General features: G+C 30.8%; 1 protein-coding gene across 4 annotated transcripts; it reads left to right on the forward strand.

Moving 5' to 3' along the window:
* The first annotated feature begins 2,868 nt into the window (after positions 1 to 2,868).
* Positions 2,869 to 21,422, forward strand: Pex3 (peroxisomal biogenesis factor 3). 4 transcript variants are annotated; one of them, XM_076454199.1, is made up of 4 exons: positions 2,941 to 2,995; positions 12,985 to 13,012; positions 16,194 to 17,295; positions 18,104 to 21,422. In XM_076454199.1, the coding sequence occupies exons 2-4, from the start codon at positions 13,010 to 13,012 to the stop codon at positions 18,112 to 18,114; spliced, it is 1,116 nt and encodes a 371-aa protein (XP_076310314.1). In that variant the 5' UTR covers positions 2,941 to 2,995; positions 12,985 to 13,009; the 3' UTR covers positions 18,115 to 21,422. The 4 variants fall into 4 exon arrangements, with proteins under 4 accessions (XP_076310315.1, XP_076310313.1, XP_076310314.1 ...); XM_076454200.1 differs by lacking the exon at positions 12,985 to 13,012 and having other exon boundaries at positions 2,869 to 2,995; XM_076454197.1 differs by lacking the exon at positions 18,104 to 21,422 and having other exon boundaries at positions 16,194 to 18,097.
* Positions 21,423 to 22,137: the final 715 nt, after the last annotated feature.

The raw sequence follows: 22,137 nt of genomic DNA on the forward strand, positions 1-22,137 counted from the left end.
TATAGGGTTTATTGACCTTAATACCAGAAGCCCTTTTGGTAGCATCTGAATTAAATAAATTACAATGTTAAACATAGCTTGTAATACAATGTTATTTTGTTAATGTAGCATTTATTCTGAATTTATTCTATTTTGTGTGCGTGAGAGTTGCATATAATATGGATCCCGAAAGCCTTTGTTGCAGTTTAAAACACAAACATCTGTTACAAGTACAGTTGAAACACGAAAAACGAATTGATTTTACTTTCTTAGCTACAAAATTCAAAACAAAACTGTCAAGAAGCTGAAATACAAAGTTTATAACTTATTAAAACACAATTAAGACGTTCGATTCGTAATCTGAGGGTCGCAGGTTCGAATTCCCGACGCACCAAATATGCTCGCCCTTTCAGCCGTGAGGGCAATATAATGTGACGGTCAATTCCACTATTCGTTGGTAAAAGAGTAGCCTAAGAGTTGACGGTGGGTGGTGACGACTAGCTACCTTTCCTCTGGTATTACACTGTTAAATTTGGGACAACTAGTGCAGATAGCCCTCGTGTAGCTTTGTGCGAAATTTAAAAAAACAAATAAACGAACACAATTATTAAATACTTGTTTAGCTATGGCTTGATACTAACGTTAGAGAATGATAAAACATATATATCAAGATTGATAATTATTTCAATAAATAAAGGAATCAGGAAATTTAACCAAACAAATAAAAAACGTAATTTTAAAATGAAAACATTCCCTATTTAGACAATTACAAAATCACCAACAGCATCGAGTAATAATAATAATAAGCAATAATACTTTTCAGCTGTATCTTGTGTGTGTGTGGGTATATTCAATCTTTAGACCACGATATTACATCTCACTTGACCATAAATTTACACTATATTTCACAACATTAAACATTTCTGCAAATCAGTTAGGGAACACTGGTGTTAAGTTCACAAACGTACTCAAAATCAACCTGATCAACTATCAAATGAATTTGTGCTTCAATATCACTTTGATTAAATAAACTAAATGATAGAAGAAATAATAAGTCCCCCCCCCTGTCCCAGCTAAAATCAGAGATTCAGTTCCTCTCGGTGGACAAGCAGATAGCTCCATGCGGCTTTGCTATAAGAAAACACACACACACACACACACACACACACACAAATAATAAATGAATCGTAAACAAAACCCAAATGAAATAAAAATAGCATTCGCTACTTCACGCCTTTGTGCTGATTTTATACTGGTTACCTGTGCTCCACTGTTGTTCTCTACAAGAAGATACCTGCTCTGCCTGCGATACAGATATTGTAGCAATACTGTAGGTTGCATAAAGTTTTGACTTGAGTGTCCTTCAATGATCATTTAGGTAATATCTGAAGATATTCCAGTAGTGTATCTATGTACATATATGATAGCCAATGATTAAAACAGTTGCTATATTGTTGTTGTATAGAACTGTTTAAATTAGTATTATAATTTAACAATTAATGAATACTATACATGTAGATAGTATAGTACTATAATAAAACACATATTTTTATGTTCATTTAAGTCTTGTTTCCATACAGAGTTAAAACAAAAAGATGATTTGCTGACTTTTCATTGGTGTGTATTTCTTATATTGCGCGTGCACGCGCATGTGTATATATATTTCGTATAGCAAAGCCACATCGGGCTATCTGCTGAGTCCACCAATGGAAATCAAACCCCTGAATTTAGCGTTGTAAATCCGAAAATTTACCGCTATCCCACTAGGGAACGACTTTTTATTCAATGTTTGTGGATTTTATGTGAATACCCATGCAATTGTTTAAGCTATATTTCATGCAAAATTACTTCCAGATTTAATCTCGTAGCAACTATTTTGCTTACAAACTTTCTGGGAGGGCATGTCCCGAGACCCCTATATCATTAGCATGCTTTACATCCTGATTGTGGTTTGAAAGATATGTGTTGGTTTTTGATTTCACAAATTAGAACCTCTCTTTCAAACATTCTACATGTGAGCCTAAATATATTTGAATAATTACTTGCCACAGGTGCCTGTTCTTTACAACATGGTGCATTAGTGTTTTCCCTCAGCAACCTTGTCGTCGAGAACTGGTGAAAGAAGCTCAGAACAGTGTTCCAAGTGACCTTATTACAGAGCTCTCAGTAGCATAGTTGTGAGTCTGAAGGCTTATACAGTTCAAATCCGATTTTCGATACCGGTGGTGGACGTAGAACAGATAGTCCGTTGTGTAATTTTGAACTTAATTACAAACAAATACGTTATCATGTGTAGAAGAATGAATTTAGCATACCTCTAGTAATTTAAGCAATGTCCTTCACGAGATGGGAAATCTATCTTTGGGCAACAACAATAATAATAATGTTTAGATATATGTCACTATTTTTTACTTCGACCTTTTCACTTTTAATTTTAAATTCGGCTGAAGTTGTTTATTGAAAATATTTGAATCATGTCCTAACGGGCTAAACTACAGTTAAACAGTTGCTACAACCTTGATAAAACACAAAAAAAATGAAATTATTAAACTTTAAGAAAACACTGAACTATTAGAAAGCAAAATGGATTTTTCCCTAAAACACAATTAATAAGTATGTGTATGGCCACAACTTGCTACTGACATTAAAGAACAATATACCATAAATATCAGTGGTTAACTTTACAATAAATAAATGAAATAGAAAAAGTAATAATCAGAAGAAAAACGATGTTCCAAAATAACAATATTACATATTTACTCAACTACAATATCATTAACTGTATCGAGTAAAAGTTAATAGCCAGCAATATGAGATATCTTTCGCGAACCAACTTATTGAAGTTTGGCATGATTTTTATTCAGTAGTTAGATCGTAAGATTATATTTATATTACAATAAATTTACAAACTCATTTGCGGCATTCATAATATCTGTATGTCACCACTAGGGAAAACAGGTGTTAGTGTTATAACACGTACAAACTTGAAATCAAGGTGATCAACTAAAACTTAAAGGTTGGTTAGTGTTTATATGAATTAAATATTAATAACTTCAACTACACCATATAAGGAATAATAAGTGAATGGTAAACAAAACCATAACAAAATAAAACTCAGAAATCGCTATTTCATAGTTTTATGTACTTGTTTCCTATTCAGAATTTAAGTTAGTGTTAAACAGCCTTTTCGATTTGTTAAACTAGATTATTGTTACTGTTACTAATAGTAGTGTTACCACTGTACAACAGAAAGGAAGTTAAAATTTACAAGTTATATTTAAATATAACCAGATTGTTCTGTGTATGATACTTTTGAAGTTATTGATTTTTAAAAAATGGGTCAGATGATTTAGGCGTCCGAACATATCGCCAATATGCACCATCAGTAACGAGAGGGTTGGGTCCGGCATGGCCAAGTGGGTTAAGGCGTTCGACTCGTAAACCTAGGGTCGCGGATTCTAATCCCCGTCGCACCAAACATTGCTCGCCCTTTCAGCTGTGGGGACGCTATAATGTAAGGTCAATCCCACTATTCATTGGTAAAAGAGCAGCCAAAGAGTTGGCAGTGGGTGGTGATGGCTAGCTGCCTTCCCTCTAGTCTTACATTGGTAAATTATGGATGCCTGGCACAGATAGCCCTCGAGTAGCTTTGTGCGAAATTCAAACCAAACAAACAAACAAGAGGGTTCTAATAATTTGCCAATTACTCTATGTGTTTATTGTTATGTATTGTAAATATCAAAAGCTCAACTTCTATTTTATTCATTTAATTTATTATTTCCAATTTGTGTTGTAATTTTCTTTTCATTGAACTTATAAATTTTTTTGTCAAGCACATTGCAAACTCACATTGTTTATACTGTTTTGTATGTTTTTTATTTGTATATCTGTTTTGTATTGTTTTCTTGATCTAATAAATTCAAAATAAGAGTATTTATTTCAATGATATTACTGGGACTAGGCTAGTAACACTAATAATAATAATCTGCAAGTACTATTACTATTAGAATTATCTAGCAAATTGAAGAGGCTGCTTAACTTAAGTTCTGAAAAAGAAAAAAGTATACAGTATTGTGTAGTAGTGAATTCTTTATATATGTATATATAGTACTAGATATTGTTATCAATTCAACATTACTGTTAGTATCATTGTATTAGAAGGTAGAACTAAATTGAAGTTGAAAGTCTCATGTAAATTGTTTCATGTAGTAGCACAAGTAGTACAGTATTTAAGATTTTAATTAATGTATGTCCTAAGATAAGTACAATGTGGAACAGAATATTACTGTTGAACTTAATTTAACTCTTGTAAGCCTGAACATGTCAAGCATAATAAATATTACTATTAAGTATAATTAAATGGTAACTTAAAAATAAAAGGTACTAGAACTTATGTGTTGAACTTTTACTAAGTAGAACAACATTGGGCGTATTTGCAATTATATGTTTAAACTTGATGTAACTTGAATATGATAGTGGAATTAAACTTCAAAAATACAAGCTGAGGACTGGCACATAGTATTTGACTTAGTAGTATTAGCAGAGCTACTTCATATTACATTGAGTATACAGCAGCAGTTCTTAATCTTTTTGAATCTACAGAGCTCTTCTGGTATCAAATTTGTGTCACAGAATTCACTACCCAAACAGAAACATTAATTCTATACTAGCAGTTGTTTGTGTGTGGTGTTTCTCATTTTAAATAATGCAGTGATTTATATTGTGTCATTAGGAAACCCACTCCTAATAATGAAATATGGTGTTCTTTGATTGCAATTATGTGATGTTAGAATATGCATTAATTTTGCATTCCGTGGAATCTCCACTATCTCTTGGAACCCATGGATTTCTGTTGTGAAACTCAGTGGGTTTTTTGATGCCACAGTTGAGAATCATTGCTATACAGTACACTTCATAACTTCTTTTTGCTTTTCCTTTGTCAGTTAAAACTTTAATTAAAATGATTACAAGGTTTATAAAAAAATCAGTAATGGCACTAGTCCTATATTTGCATGTTACATTTTATATTATGATTTACATGTTGTATCTTGTGGATTTATGCTACAGCTATTATTAGTATTAGTAATAATAGTACACTATAGCAGTATTATGCATTTGGCACAGAAAATTAGTGTCTAAGAATATCAACTAGCAGTATATATATTGTAATCTATAATGCTTGTACCTAATGTTTTCTGTACTAAATTTTTTTTGGTATGGCTTTGCATATATAATACAGTACAAAACATTCAAGCAAATGAATAATTGTTATTATACCTCACAAATTTGTCTACTTTTAAACCTAAATAACCTTATTGCCATGAATTTTTAAGTAAGCTGTTGGAATGTTGTAACATTTGCAGTTTATTGCAAAAATTTATTCTGAGTTATATTGCATAGTAGTAAATTTGAAATTGCTAAGTATCATAGTATTTAGTATGTAGTGATAGGCTGAGTTATAAAGTCTGCTGCATGCAGTCTATTACTCTGTGATGCTTATAAATAACTGCTAAAGTTGAGTTGTAACCTTATTTGAGTATCTAATTGCCATTATCGAGTGTGTCACAGCTTGTATAATGGTAATATTATTCTGTTCTGCTATTATTGGACTTGTAATACTACAAACTGGATTTCGATACCCATGGTGGGTGGAACACAGATAGCCCATTGTGTAATTTTGTGCTTAGCTTCAAACAAACAGATCTTCTGTTAAACATGTATTTTGTTGGGAAAAATTAAAAAATGGAAAATTACTACTTAGTAATGAGTTCAGTTTATAAGCATATATTATTTCCATGTTTCTTAAATGTTAATTCTGGTGACAAAATCACAGTACAAATTGTTTGTATGTAACATCCATTTGTACTCTTTCTTACATGATATTTTCCAAAAAATTTTGGTAAAAAAAAAAAAAAAGGGAATAAGCTAAATTAATGTACAAGATATCAAGTACATCTTGTAGGCCTGACAGGTCTGTGTCTGTACATGTTATGTTACTGGTGTCTGAGTTTAAAAATCATTAGTTTTTTAATTATCATAAGAGTACATTAAGTAGCTGTCTACTTTCCTTCAAATTTATGGTGGTGCCAAGTCTGGTAACTATGTATGTATATGTGGTATAATATTTCATGGCCTGGGATTTATAAGACGTTCTCCATAACATGATCCTAGCTTGTGGGAGAGTTGATTTTATGCTCATACAGTGAGTTGGGATGAAGTTGCACAGCATTAGTTCTGTATATAACCCCTTAACATCAGTCAAGTGCTTCATTATACTTGGAGAATCTATTCCAGCTTCATTGGCCTTAAAATTAGAGAAACTGATATAATATTAACAATATATATTACCATTGGATTATAAAAATAAATTAAATGTTCACTTATCAGCTATCAACCTATTTCAATGAAATTATTTTTTATAAAAGGAAAACAAATAATATTAATAATAAAATTTGCAAAAGGTAAGTATGATGTTTGGATGGCATTGCCAAAATGCACAGAAATGAGATATGAAGGAATACACAAACTATACAAAAATCCTTACCTAAGTATCCAGTAAGTACACTGTACTGAGTCAAACTTGCAAGGTTGTGGTTATCAGCCACTGTAAGACTTTATAGCACTGTTCCACTTAAATACTTTTATTCAAATCTGAGTTTAAGCAACTGAAGGACATTCAATATTTAGTTGTACATAAAAGTTATTCTTAGAAATATTTGGTTACTAATGTAGGGATTTTGTTATGCTTTATTCATTTCCTGCCTTGTTTCTGTACGTTGTAGCATTGCCATACCTTCATCATACTTAATTTTTGCAAAATGTATTTTTATAACTTAAAGTATATCAATCATCATGACTAGCAGTAGTAAAGATGATCACAATCCATTAAAACTAATGCTCCAAAACAAATATTTGTAGTTGACAAGGAACTTTATAGAATGTGTTGTTTGTCAAACATTGCAAACTCAAAAAGGCATCTAGTGCAGAAGTTGAGAGCCTTTAACATATTTCAACTGTTCAGAGAGGTGGCAGTGATGTATTAAGAGGCTTCAAGAGAAATATGAGAATATATGCTCTCCATTACCACCTGATATAACTATACCACAGAAAGCAATATGTAAACAAGTCCAACATTTTGCTTGTGAAGTTGATAGAAAATTATTTGAAATGAAACAAAATGTGCCTTCCTGTAAAATTTTCTCCACTTTTGAAAGCAAAACTTCTTCATTTAGCAATAAAATTTACCATATTTTGATTGGTCAACATGCATTGTGTGTTTAAAAAAAATCCATAAAGAAAAGGTATCAATCTTCATAGAATAGAAACTGAAAAAGTTAGCATGAAAATTGCAGCAAAAAGGCATGTAGATGACCAGGCACTCTTGTAAGTCAGAGCTAAAGATGTAATAGACAGAGATGCAGTATACCACTCGACTTGCCTTACTATGTACATAAAATTAGCCCCATTGATTACAAAGACTTGGAAGAAGCTTTTGATCATGATAGCACTTGTAAAGTAGTTATTGATGAAATTCATGATGTCTTAATGAGACAATAAAAAACTTTGTTCAAATTGCTTGATATGTACAAGTCATTTCTTTCACTGGAAGCAAGAGAAGAACACACAAGTTTCATACCATAGAGCCAACTAATCAAACATTGTGATGACAAAAGTGTGATATGGTCTCAATATCAAGTAGAATATTACTTTAGGTGACACTGTGAGGGCAGAAAGAAAGTTGAAGTATGAGCTGACTTCTGCTCAAGAATATTAAATATTATTTTTACAGAATTTTGAAGAGAGTGATTCAGAATATGACAACATGTGTACTCAGACTTGTCCACTTGTGACAGTGTTTCAGATTACCCAGATCCATAGGTAGTTAGTCTTCATCACTCAGCATGCATGTAATATTACAGTTTTTACTGTACTTATCAGGAGAAAGATGGTCAGTTAGTATGCACTAAAGCATCAAACACTTAAATACTATTCAGTGTAATTGTTATTTTTCTTTATTGAAACATGCATGTAGACAAGAACATAAGAATGTGTGTCATGAAAATGTGTGTACATCCATGATAAAAAGAATTGAAAGTACCTTTTTGTTGCATTGTATGTTTATCATAAATCCTTGATATTGAATCTTTGAGGCATTTAAATAGATTTCTTTCAAATAAATGAGATTAATGTTTTTAACAATTATGAATATTGTTAACAGTTTATTTAATCTTGTTCTATGCCTCCATAGTAAATGTTTTGATTCACACAGTAAATGAAGAAATTGTAGAATGGAGAAAGTGGAACCATAAAATGAAGTTGGCTTCAATGAGTGTGATATTTTTTGTAACAACCTGATCAGATAGGAACTCCACAACACCTTTTTTTTTAAAGCACAGAACCTCAGCTATAAAATGATATATGTTGTTGATTCTTCAGTTTCTTAAATTCCTAAAACGACTGTTCTCACCACTTTCATATAGTAGAACTAACTATGATAATCCATCACTTTATTACTTAAGTATGTAGTATTTACTGTTTTTCTTAGTAATCATTGTTGGAACTGGAATTAATTGACATGCTGTATTGTTTTTTTTTCTGTACTTTAATATTATAAAGAAGTAACTGCTAGTTTCTGTATAGAATACAAGTTGTAAATATACAATGAGTATATATCAAAACTTGTTTTCACATTTGCAAAACTAAATAAGCCTCCAAGCCTATATAAAGCAGCAACATAATGTAAATTAATGGGGGAGAGTGTGACCAAATGCCATTTGGCCTTGTAAGATCTTTCTTCCCCATATGCAAGAAAGAATATTGCTCTTTTAAACAAATATGGCATGCCACATCCATATACTTATTCAACAAGCTTAAGGACACCAAAATCAAGGTTATTAGTTTATTCATGTTTCAGAAGCCATAACTTGATCAAAAATGAGAGAATTACATTAATAATAAAAACAAATTTTCAGAGAAGCATGTATCATCTGTAATACAAAAGTGTAGGAACTTTATAAAACCATCAGATTATCTATTTAAAAGAGGAGAACAATAAATTACAAAAAATTAAAATTGGTTTAATTGAAAAAGAGAATTTTGAATTGTAAAGTGTAGGAAGCCATTCCTTGAGTAAAAATACTTTTTATTTGAGATTTAATGTCAGATTTAAAGGTAATTAGAATTATGAGATATATGTACATAATTTAAATATTTTATCAATAATTCTTGATGCCATATTTTGAATAAAACACGATGGATAGACACAGGTTTGGGATTCAGTAAAACAGCTGTATTTCAGTTAAGTGTTTTGTTTTTATAATAAGGTGAATGACTTATGGAATAAGTTGCCATCAGCAATAATGAACCCCAAATTTCTGTAGGAGGTTAAGAAGGAAAATTGGTAATTTTCTGAAAACTAAATGGTGGTTGAGCAATGACAGTCATAAACGACCAAATGGTCTCTTGATGTTCTATGTTTCTTACAGGAACCTTAAATAATCTGGATACAGGTAACAGAAATTTGCTTTGTGTTTTGAAGCTAAGAGGTCTAAGGAAATTCAAAGTTATGTTTGTTTGATTTTTCTCAAAACGTTTAGCTCTCTGGATGTCTTTGCTTTAATAAACTTAAATATTGATGTTATATGTTAAAGTTAGGATGAATTTGAGCCTCACCTATTTTTTAAATCACATATGTTTCCAACAAATAAATAATGGTTGGCACAGTAAAGTTTCTCTTGTAGAAAGCAGAGATTTGTTATGGCTGAAATTAGTTTCATATTTGATACTTATATCACTTTTTTATTATATTGGATTGCTATGTTGATGTGTGCACAGGTATATATTATTTTCAATTATTTTAACCATCTGTGACAAATGTAGAAGTTAAACATTTTATGGAAACTTGATGATGGATAAAAACAGTTATTTACATTATATAAATTGTAATAAAATTGAGTGTATATTTATCATTACAGTTTCTAAAAGATTTGTAAACATATAAATACATTTCAAATGTTTGTTTTGAATAAGGCTTTATATTTTGTTATTTTCTATACTCTAACCAACCTCATAACCATCACAAAAAATTAGGAAATATAAATTATGCTTTTTTGTGATAGAATAATTACATATTATAACATGAATATACAAATGTTTAGTCTAAGTATCTTAATTTTTATAATGCTATATATGAATATACATATTTATTAATTTTTTAGTCATACCTACTTAACATTATATAGCTTGCATTGACACAGTGCACATGCACTCAGGCCACATATTCAGTAATATGTAACTGACCTGTACAGTTTTCCCTGTAATGGCTGTATTTTAGTGGACTAAAACATTTCAATTATAATACATTATATATATATGTGTGTGTGTATACAGATTATTATTATTTAGAAATAAATTATTAAACTTATTTTTCTTAAAATATAGAACAACAAATCAAGATGTAAAGCAAACATTTATCTCTTCTTGCTACAACTTTTGTACTTGGTTGTTGCTGGACGTAGGACATTAAGCCTTTTAAAATTTTGCACTTGGAGGATATCAAACAAATTTTTTTTTTAGGTTTTATGTATACAGTTGAATAATCAAAAAATCATAAATTACTACACTGATACTACAGAATTCCACTATAATTTATTGAGCTTAGTAACTGAGATTTATTTATTTAAAAAATTACAGACCTTCGAGCAGATTAAAGACACAATCTATTGCCTTGAAATTTTGAAAGAATGCAGCAACTTTTTCAAAGATTAAAATGGCTGAGAAGACCACCCTGAGAACTTTCTAAGTTGATTGGTTGTTCACATGTCATATACTGTAGTAAGAGTATATAAGGAACATTTAAAAAAAAAAAAATGATAGGAATTGAATGGAGCCACAGTTTGATTCAATATGTAAGCTATATCTCAGCAAAATAAAAAGATACGAGGATTTTGTTTTGTATTATAGCTTGTAAATATTAGTAATTTCAGTTTCTAATTTGTACAAAATTATGGACTTTGTATTTTGATGTCACAAACATCTAATTTTAAACAGTGCTGCATTTAACATACCATGTGACTCAATAACATCTATATTTGTGTTCATTTAATATTTAGTTCTAAATTAAGAAATTAACTTATATGTAATACTAAAGTTTGAATTATAATCTACAATTTGATTTCAAACTTATTGACATTAATTAAAAAAAATAGTAGTTCAATAAAATTTTGAATGCAAGTCAACAAACATGATGGCATGGCATTTGAACTTTGACCCATTGTGAAATGGTTAATTCAAACTGAGTGTTATAACATTCAAAATTGAAATTACTCAATATATTATGGGAAGTATTTGGGCATATGTATAATGAATGATTTAAGAACAGGTTGGTAATGTGAGGGTTAAACATAATTAGCTCATTGAGATTGTAATCAGTCACTAAAATATAGTGAGATGATGTTGATAACTGTTATATTGGATTTATTTATTAATTAATTATGGTTTTTAATGTTTTGAAACAATTTGATACAGTTATATTATTTACTAGATTATAAAGAATTATAATTTTATTCTTGGATCTTTGTTTTAGGAGTTGTACTTCATTACCAAGTTGGCTTGAGCAAAAATGTATATATAAATATGTAACATAAAGTTCCATAAGTCTTTTGGTTGGGAAAAGCAATTTATATAGAATTGTTTTGCAGAAATGTACAAAGTAATAGCAGTACACAACAAAAGCTATTTGGATGAGAGCTTGTTGTTGTCTTATAAACGATGTGTTTGTTGTAAGAAAATAATCATAATGCTACTACGATCAGGATCAAACAGAAACCATTTATTAAGTATAAAATCCAAGCAAAAACTTTGAAACCACTAGAATACAAATTTCATCAGTCACAGAAAAAAAAGTAAACTCTTGTATGCCAAGGATTAACTGTAAACATTAACACAAATTACAACAAAAATCTCAGTATAATTAATTTCAATACGTATCAAACGAATTAGGAAAAAAAAATTAACAGAATGAAAAAGCTAGTTCACCAGAAAATAACACTGTTTTGCATTTAAACTACTTATTATCAAGCAGTAACTTTAACTATATCTTGTGAATTAACTTATTTTCCAAGACAGTATTTCCCACCACTTACAAGATTAGTTGTGTAGTATAAACTATAATGTTGTAAAGATTATTCATTGAATTGTGATATTATATACACTATGTTTGTCAAGGGTAGGATCTATTTAGATTGTATACCACACATACTTTAGCAGTTCACAAGAAGCATGCATTAACTATTTTAATTATATGAAATATCAAGATGGACAGCTTACTTTGACAAACATACTTAATGTTAACATTTATTAATTTTGACATCAAGGCATTTATGCCAGTGCTTCTCTTGTTAAACTTATAATAAACCAATAGTCCATAATACTGAGAAGGAGGAGAAAGCTATTTTCTGTACTATATTCTGGTTCAAGATGGTGTGTGATCTGGGAGATTTTAATACCATGATTGTTTCCACATACAACTAGACTGAGATTTGCATGCAACTGCAACGTTACATTAGTGCTTCAAATTAAAGCACTGAGTTGCTGAAGTGGCAGATATTTTGGCTTTTTCTACATCCCAGTTTAGATAAAAAGTAGTTGTTAGTTTGGTACTTTGTGTAATGGCTCTATTAGGAGCTTATCTTTATACATTCAATGATATCACATGATGAAGCCATAAAGCAAAATATCAAACATTGTAAAAAAAAAGTGTTTTTCTTTTACTGGAATTGTTGTCAAATGTGTTCCTCAAAATACTTCAATCAGCTTTCTGGAAATTAAGAATAAGAATTTGTTAATGTTATATATATTATCCATACTGTCAAATAATGCCATTGGTATATTTATGTTGTAAACATCTGTGTTGTCAGTGGTTTATTTTATAAGATTTGTCTGTATATTTATTATCTAAAAGATCATTTAGTGAACAAATTTAAATAAAATATTTTGTTCCATTAGAGGATCAAGATCAGCATTAACATGAATGGTAAGCATTGTCTGTTGTTTGTTGTCTGGGGCTGTATTTTAATTTTTTTTTCCAGGATTAAATATATCTTTTTAATTAAGCTTTTAAGAGGTAGTTTGAAACTCTGAACTTCAGCTCCTTGAAATATAATTCCTCAATGAGTTAGTGTATGTTACAAACTGTGTTTATAATGAATTAATTCTTTTTACTAGATCAGGGTCTCTGTGTGTGTTCAAGACCCATTTTAGAATTACTACGAGTATTGGGGTGTAATTCCTTGAGGTTAAGATATTTTAATATTTGAGGAGGAGTTTTGTGGTGACAATTTGTCCTGTATTTCATAAGTTTTATTGTAGTGCAAAATGTACATTGGTTTGTATTTGTGCTGTTTTTTGTAATGTCATGTAATTTGAGTATATGTTTCATCCTCCATGTCAATATCTGAGTATTTATGTAGCCTTGCAGCTGAAACTAGTCTTTCTTCCATATTCATCTTTTTTCAAGATATATTATTTGTTTCTGTGATCTCTCTGGTATCTAATATTACCTGCATGAACAAGACAGCCCAGAAGAGCTAGCAGAATGGTTACTGATTACCTTAATTGTTTTATTTTTCATTTCATATAAATTCGTTTTTTTACTGAAACTGTTAACTTTTTGCTTGAAGAGAGAAATGATATTAATACTTTGGCCACCTAAACTAGGCTTACAATAAGTAGATATTTGTGGTCTTGCAGATTTTTATTTATGTTCATGATCTTTAGGTGGAGACACAATGACATTTTGTTTTCAGGTTTTGACATAAAACAACAGCATGTGTTTGAAATGAGCAGAAAACCATGGCCTGGATTGTTCTTTTATGTGTTATGAAAATGTCATGAATATACATTTCTCAATCTCAAACAACAACAACAACAAAAAACCTAAAGTAGTGGTTTAATTAATTACATAATTATTATAATTAAGTAAAATTACATTGACAAATGTGCTCTGATCATCTTACTCAGTAGTTACAAATCTGTTTACAGTGTTATTTTAAGCAGTTGGGACTCTTTGAAAGCATATGTATTTTTATACATCACAAAAATATATTTTAAAAGTTTTATTTCTTCAGTTTGTACCAGTGTTTTTAAAAAAACAACTAACATTATTATTTTGTCATATATGTAAAATTAATTGCACAAATATATTGTGCTTATTTAAAGATTAAAGATATACATAAAGTACTTGATGTTTGCATAGCATGCAATTAAGGGACTAATACTATGTAATAAATGTCAAGTTTAAATGGGATATATTTACTATACATCTCAGGATTGCAACATGTTTGGTGTTTGGTTTGCTAGACAGGTAGTCCAGATATGGTTGGTTCATGTTACTTTCCTGTTTAAATTTTTGCTCTGTACTTTGGAGCCAGGTGTACTGTGTGAAACTGGTGCTTAAATCCCACTATTCTGGCATACAAGAGGATCTCAAGAATTGGTGACAGGTGCTTTTTACTACCATTTGTAAAGGCTAGTAGTTATGATACTTTTCCTTTCTGAAGAAAAATTCTGTTGCACTCTTCATATCCCTTATAACCTATGTACATTGCTGTTATTATTATTATTACTTAATAGGAGTGATATTTGTACAGTAGTTATTAAAACTTCATTTATAATTTTGTAGTTTCAGATGTAACTTATGTGCTTCTTTAGAAGACTATGTAGGTTTGGCTGTTAATCACATTATGTACTCACAGTGGATTGTATGTGAGTTTGACCATTTTCATGTAACTTAAATAACTGTGGGTTTGAACATTTGTCACATTGTATACTCATATAGGTGCTGTAAACACAGAGGTCAGTGTGTTTGTTTGACCATTACACATTATGTACATATACGTATGCTATCAGTAAAGAAGACTGCCTATATGTGGGTTTGCTCATTTGTTACATTATCATCCTGAGTTATTGAACTTCCTGTTTACAAATGCACACTTACCAACCATTGTCTTGAAAGATTTGGAAATCTTGTTCCATTAGAATAATTCATACTTCTCATTCAAACACATCAAATAAGAATTAGAGAAATAATTCAGATTTGCTAGCTTTGGGTTTTTATTAAAAAAAAAGTTTAGTACCAAAAAGAACTACTAGTCATGTAAAAACAAACACTCAGTATTAAACAACATGTGGAGTGTAATTTGTTTCAGAAAAGAGTAAATGAAATTTATGAAAACATGCAGTAAAATGTTTGCATCTGTTGATTGGAAAATGCTTATTTTGACAATTTTAGTTTTTCCCAATTTACTATTTGTTTTTACAGTAGTGTTGGGCATGCTGCATGCACATGTTTAGAATTTTTGCATGGTTATCTCATGATTGTAGAATTTCTAATAATTAAACATATCAGATAAATTTATCATTTTAATAAAGAAAATCAGATGTGTTTCACTGTATGTAATTTTAATCAAACCACATATTTTCTTTACACAGTCATTTCTGAACTCTTAACAGGACTGGCCTGGGGGTTGTGAGTTTGACTTCTCCTCATCTAACTTGCTCTTCCTTTCAGCTGTTGGGGGCATTATAATGTTATGGTCATTTTTTCTATTTGATGATAAAAGAGTAGCCAAAGAGTTGGCAATGTATAGTCCTCTAGTTTATCACTGCTAAATTGGTGTCAGTTAGCACAGATAGCCTTGTGTACCTTTATGTGAAATTTAAAACAAACCATTTAATGAGATAGCTTTCAACCATTTATTCATTGTGAAGTAATTCAAAATTAAGATATCACAAAATTAAGATAAACAAGTTAAATCCTTCTCATATTTATGTGCTTAGTTAACCTGCTTTCTTATGTCTCAAGCTTGCTAATTGCTGAACATGTATTTAAATAAGTGTTAGATGAATTTTCTTTAAACATGTTAACACACCTTTGACAGCATTTTAAGCTTTTCTATATTATTTTGATTTTCATCATTTATGTAATTTGATTAGTATACACACAGTGGCATTTTAATGTGTATATTTATGAGTATATATTTAAAGTTTTTTCATTTATATTTTCATCATTAATTTTATTTTTTGTAGCACATTTGTCATGAATATAATAGACTTCTGGTCTTTTTTACTGTTACTAGTATAACATAATATTTTAAATTATGATGCACAGTTTATTAATCATATGTGGTACTTACTAGGTAGCTTTTATTTTCTAGGTACATAAAATGCTTAAAAAAGTATTCCACTTTATTCGTCGACATCAGAAAAAGATTCTAATTGGTGGAGGTGTCATGGTAGGAGTTTTCTGGCTGAATAAATATCTGCACAGTAAACTGATAGACTTCGAGTTGAAACAGACAACTGAGTATGTAGAACAATTGAAGAAACAACAACATTTTGAGGGAACCATTCAAACATGTGACTCATCAACAATTTCTTTGGTACCAAAGGTGTGGGAACACCTACTCATGCTGCTAGATTTTGACCAGGTCTTGGAAATGTTGAAACTTAAATCTGGAAACAAACTTCAGCTGTGGGAAGAGCTGAAGATAAATCTTGTTAGTTATGCAGTATGTGAAGTTTATGCTACAAGCTTATTTGTGATGTTTATGAGAGTGCAGCTTAGCATAATTGGGGGATATATGTATGTTGACACCCAGTTGCAAAAGTCTAAAAATGGCATAAAGCTTCCTCTAGCCACAGCAGAGGTTCAACAGAAATATTTAGCTTGTATCCAACACTTTCTTGACATTGGTGTAAAGCAGCTTGTGAGAGTAGTCAAGGAAGCTGTTAAAAAGGAATTTGATAGTGTGAGCTTGAAAGATAATCTTTTCCTAAAAGACTTTCATTCCCTTATTGAAAATGTTAAAATCAACATTGCAGGAACTCATGGTGTAATTCCAAAAGTGAGTGAGTACTTGCTTCCTGATGGTCCTGATCATCTGCCTTCTGGTTCAATTGCTTCAGCAACACCGTCAGTGTTGTCTAAACTATTTGTTGAAACCTATGACATCTTAGAAAGTCCAGACTTTGTGAAAGTATTGTCTAGTTGCATAGATCAAGGTTATGGAACACTCCTTGATAAACTGTCCGAATGTTACTTTCATATAAATCAGAGTAATAAAGAAAAGTTTACCAATCCTTACAGTGTAAATGTTCCATTTGTCAAAGTCCTTCCAGTATTGAAAAAAGTGCTTCAGGACATTCCAGTTGAAGATAAAAGTTTGTTTACATATCAGTTGCTTCAGTTAGAGCTCTTGAAATCTTTTTCTGCCAATGTTTATGAAGCTTTCTCCTATCCTGTTGGTGATTGTAACTGTATCCTTAATACACAAGTCTCCACAGTGTGAACACCTACCTAATTCATATTTGGATTTATCATTGTAGTAGTGCTGTTTTGTAATACTAGTTTGTTTGTTTTTAAAAAGGGATTAAATGTATACACAAAAGTGCGTTAAGAGTATCAGTTATCAAATGAATATATTATTCTAGGATCAACCTTGTACTGTATAGCTATAATAAGGTTTTACCTATTAATTAATATCATATGCAAAACCTCAGGACTCAATTTGTAAGTGAACATATTAAAATATCATTAGTCCTTTGTAACTTTAATAATGGTGGGTGTTTGTAAAGGTTTCTTTGTTTGTTCAATAATATGAATGTCTTATATCTTGGTTGCTCATGGTGTTATTGTTTGTTTTTTCTTTGTAGTAATATTTTTGCTTTTCTTTCACTTAGTAAAATTTAAAACAAAAATTAAAAGTAAGACTTTAAATTGTACCCAGTTTTCTGTAACAAAGTCATTTACTATCTTTAGGATCAAATCAATACTGCACTGTTTTGTTTTTTTGAGATTGGATTGTTTCAGTTTTTTTTTAAATTGTTAGAACCTTAATTAACAGTAATTGTATTTTCTAGCTAACAAAGTCACTGATTAGTGAAATTATTATGAAGATAATGAGCAACTTATGAGGATTATCAGATCTGTAAGAAAGAAGAACATTCATAAGTTATAAAAGTTTGCAATAAATAATTATGTTTTGAAATTACCAGTGTTAAATATTTAATATAACATTAAGCCATTGTGTTTGTAATAAGTTATTGACACCTTAATGCAGATCAGCTCTGTGGTAAAGCTGTGGATATAGGAGCTGAGTGTGAAGCTGTGAGTGCATTTGATACTGAAAATATCCCTACCACCACACACACTTTAAGCTGTTGGTGTGTTTTAAGAGTGACAATCATTCCTGTGGTATGGATGATGGTTGGAAGGGTGCTGCTGACTGTGTTCCATCTGTTCAGTAGTCCAAAATTAGGGAAGGTGAAAAACTAGCATAATAGATTTGCCATAAATACAAATTTTGTGACAAAATGTATTATGTGAAAGAAAATAAGCTCTAATGTATTTATTAATAGTTCACTAGTGTTGGTATAAATAGATAAAAACAACAACAAATAGGTGCATTAGATACCACAATAATAGTAGTAAGTATGTTATGCAAACTATGAATTTTTCCGTTGTGTTGTCTATGGTGATGGTGAACTATATGATCAATAGCAATGTGAAAGAGTAATCTTATTTAAAGAGTTAGTCTGATTTCAATGGTTGGGGATGGCTAAGGGGTTAGAATGCCAAACTGTTTGTCTTATATTCATATTCTGTTACATCATAAACCAAAATCAGTAGTATTTTGCACTTTGGGGTCATGGATGCATTTTAAGAGTGACTATACAATGCCACTATTTAGTCAAACAAGTGTTGATGATGGAGGGCTACTAACTAGTTGTGTTTCCTCTTATCTCAGCCCAGCATGGCTAGGTGGTTAGGGTGCTTGACTGGCAACTTAAGGGTTATAATCAAATTTTCATCCCATGAAAATACTTGCCATTTCAGTCGTAGGGGCATTTATAAAGGGATGGTCAGTCTCACTATTTGTTGGAAAAAGAGTAGCCCAAGAGTTGGCAGTGGGTAGTGATGATTGTCTGTTTTTGCCTTTGTCATTTACTGCTAAATCATGGATGGTTACTGCAGATAGCTTTCGTGTATCTTTGCATGGATGTATCTCAATCTCAATGAAGCAGAAAGTAGTAGTCTATAAGTTTGAAATTAGGAATGGTTCGTGTTGTTAGCTATCACATAGCTTTGAGCAAATACCTGATCACTCACCAATTCAATATCAGCGAGGCTTAAGTATCGTGCAAAATATGCATGATAGATTTTCATAAGTATACTTTATCACGGTAAAATATCTGATGAAAGTTGCAGGATTTAACTCAGAGTTTCACTAATTGAATGATGACATTTTACTGAATACAAATTGAGCTGAATTTACCAAAGGAAAATTACATAAATGCAACTTCAAAGCTGAAATTTGAACTCAGGCAAAAAAAAAGCTGATCAACCATCAGTTGGTCAGATTTTTTAAATTTATTATTTATCAGTATTAGAGTTTATGAGGCTACAAGACAAATGTTTATCAATTCCTCTGAGAAGGTTGTTTTTAGTTCACAGGCTGTTTGAATTATTCAAAATGTTAAGATTAGTTTCGTCATTTATACTGAAGAATACTGTTCTTGTGTCTGGGAACAAGTAATTAACATTACACAGCGGGAATAGATTTGACGTCATATTAAGGTTACAATGAGTGTTAAATCAGTCTTTTCTTTTACCACTCAGTTTCTCCAGCTTTCTTTTTTCCAACAATCTTATTTTTATACAGGTAGTTAATTATTCAGAGAATAGACAGTATTGTCAGCTTTCTTGCTCGCTTGTATGTCTGTGACTGGAAAGTTATAGATGTTCGAAACCGAAAATAAAGAGAATAAAATAGTGACTCTACCAACTAATTTGTTAGTGAGTTAACCTCCGTATTAGATTGTATTCTCTATAGCTGTTTATGCACAATTAAATATTATATATCCTAAAATATAAATTTAAGATTGACAAATATTTCTTTCAGGAAACATCTGTTTTTATTTAGTATTCTAATTTTATAGTCTAGGAAGAAATTCCTAAAAGAACACATCTTTAGAGTTTAAATGCGGCATCAGTTTTTAATGAGACGGTTTCAGAGTACCATGTGCTCCCAGACTGGTTGACGACTCGAATTCAGACTTACAATTTATTCGTCTGTTAAGCATAAGTTCATAACTAAATATATTATAAAATCAAATTTACATCACTAATTTTTCAGTAATATTTTCCAGTTGTAAAGATTTGGAAACTTGTGTCATCAACAAGTTAGAAGCTGTAGTGAAAATACAGTATGCAAAATGTATTTCCAACTTAGTTTTGTTTTTGAACAAAGAGACTTAAGTATAGGAAAACTGTGTTAGAACGCTGTATTTCGAACTGACGGCTCCAATTCAAATGTATACAATAGTACTAACTTATCGAGCGAGGAGAAGGTTGGAAGACGTACAGAGAGAATTACGATCCCAACTAAAACAACGAGTGTGACGTGAATAGCTATAAAGATAACGTAAAGATAGGGATTAATGTTAACATTACACATTAAACGTCTCTTGTTTGACTTGTGGTCCTTTATAGAATCGGAGGTCTATACATCCTACGCCTGTGTAATTGGATGTGGGGAGAAACGGCAGTGAAACGAGAAACCCAATTTTCACTGGTCAGGTGCTGAAATTTTTTTGCGGCTAAACCCTGAATCTTGGAAGATTTTAATAACATGTGAAAAAAAGAAAGAATGAGTAGTAATCTAAGCAGGATTTATAATTGTCAAGGAATTTTTGTTGGTGGTGGTTAAGGAAACGACTTAATGGGTGAGGTCTTGGATGTGTAGCGAGATTGGGTTCATCGTTATCAATAGATTAAGGCGAACAGAAAATGGAGTAACTGATTTGTGAAGTCTATATACCTATGGAACTTCAGTGAAATATATTATCTAAAAGCAAGCAGTTGTTGGATTGTGTAGTGTCGAAGAAAATAGGTGTATAGGTGTTTAAAAATTAAAAAATAATACGGATCCTGAAATGTTTAAGAACTGCTGGTGTAGTGCATATTGTTATGAGTTGTGTAACACCACAGCTAAATGTAGTCTTGTTATTTAGAACTAATTTGTTTGCAAATATGTCATTAGAAATGGCTGTAAGAAAATACATTATCAATAACATGTTTCTTTTGAACCTAACTAACGTATACTGATTAATTTCATCAGGTTTATTATGTCAAGCTTACAACTGACTTTTTGAATGAATGCATTCTTATTTTTGATACGGTAATACTAATACTTTAACTTTTCTAAGTATCATGTTGAATTGAAATAATACTTTATGGCAGAACATGTGCATACTTTTCGGCAATTTCCAGCAGAATAATTTTTCTTGATGTTTGCTTTAGTTAACTAGCAATCTGTTTCTTATAACTGTAATTACATACATATATCTACTTGCAGGGTTTAATAAAGCAAATGAAATTTCAATGGTTTGTGGATGTTTTTATGCTAAAAGAATTATGTCACACAGCTTTTGATTGGATATTAGCGAATGAAACAACTCAATGTATTTCAGTTGTCATTTTTTATGGCTTTGTGAGAGTTTGTTTATTAAAAAAAAACAAAGAAAAATTTATACTGCCACAGTTTGTGTTTAAGCATGCCTCAGCTTGTTTTACAGAAAAATCAAAGCAGGCTTTCTACTCAAAGGATGTCGAACAAAGTATAAACACATAAATTAAACACGTTTTTAATTTGACATACTTAAATGTATGCTTATTACAACTGGTACAATTTCTTGTTATAATTTACTGGTTATGCATGAGAAATAATGTATAACTAGTTATATTATAGTCAGAAACAACTGCAGATAATTATTAGCTGACAGTGCATTTATCACACAAAAGATATTAAGAAGATTTTACTATACGTTTTCGTCTGTTACTGAATAAGTAGAGGAGTACTAAAGTTTAATAATAGAATTGTAAGTTTCTAATGTGTAGTCACTTTTTCTGTCGTTACAGTTTGTACTCATTTTCTTGTAATGTGTATCCATATTTCATATATTATCTAGTTTACCACAAGAACGAATAAGTGAATTTAAACGTTTTTTCACTGTTAAAAAGAGAAGACTCAGAGGATAAGAAAAGGTTAGTTGGGCCAACGTATTATCAGGTTAAACCCCAGTGTTCCTACTGGTAGG

Source organism: Tachypleus tridentatus, chromosome 9, assembly GCF_004210375.1.
Source record: "Tachypleus tridentatus isolate NWPU-2018 chromosome 9, ASM421037v1, whole genome shotgun sequence".
NCBI classification, from domain to species: domain Eukaryota; kingdom Metazoa; phylum Arthropoda; class Merostomata; order Xiphosura; family Limulidae; genus Tachypleus; species Tachypleus tridentatus.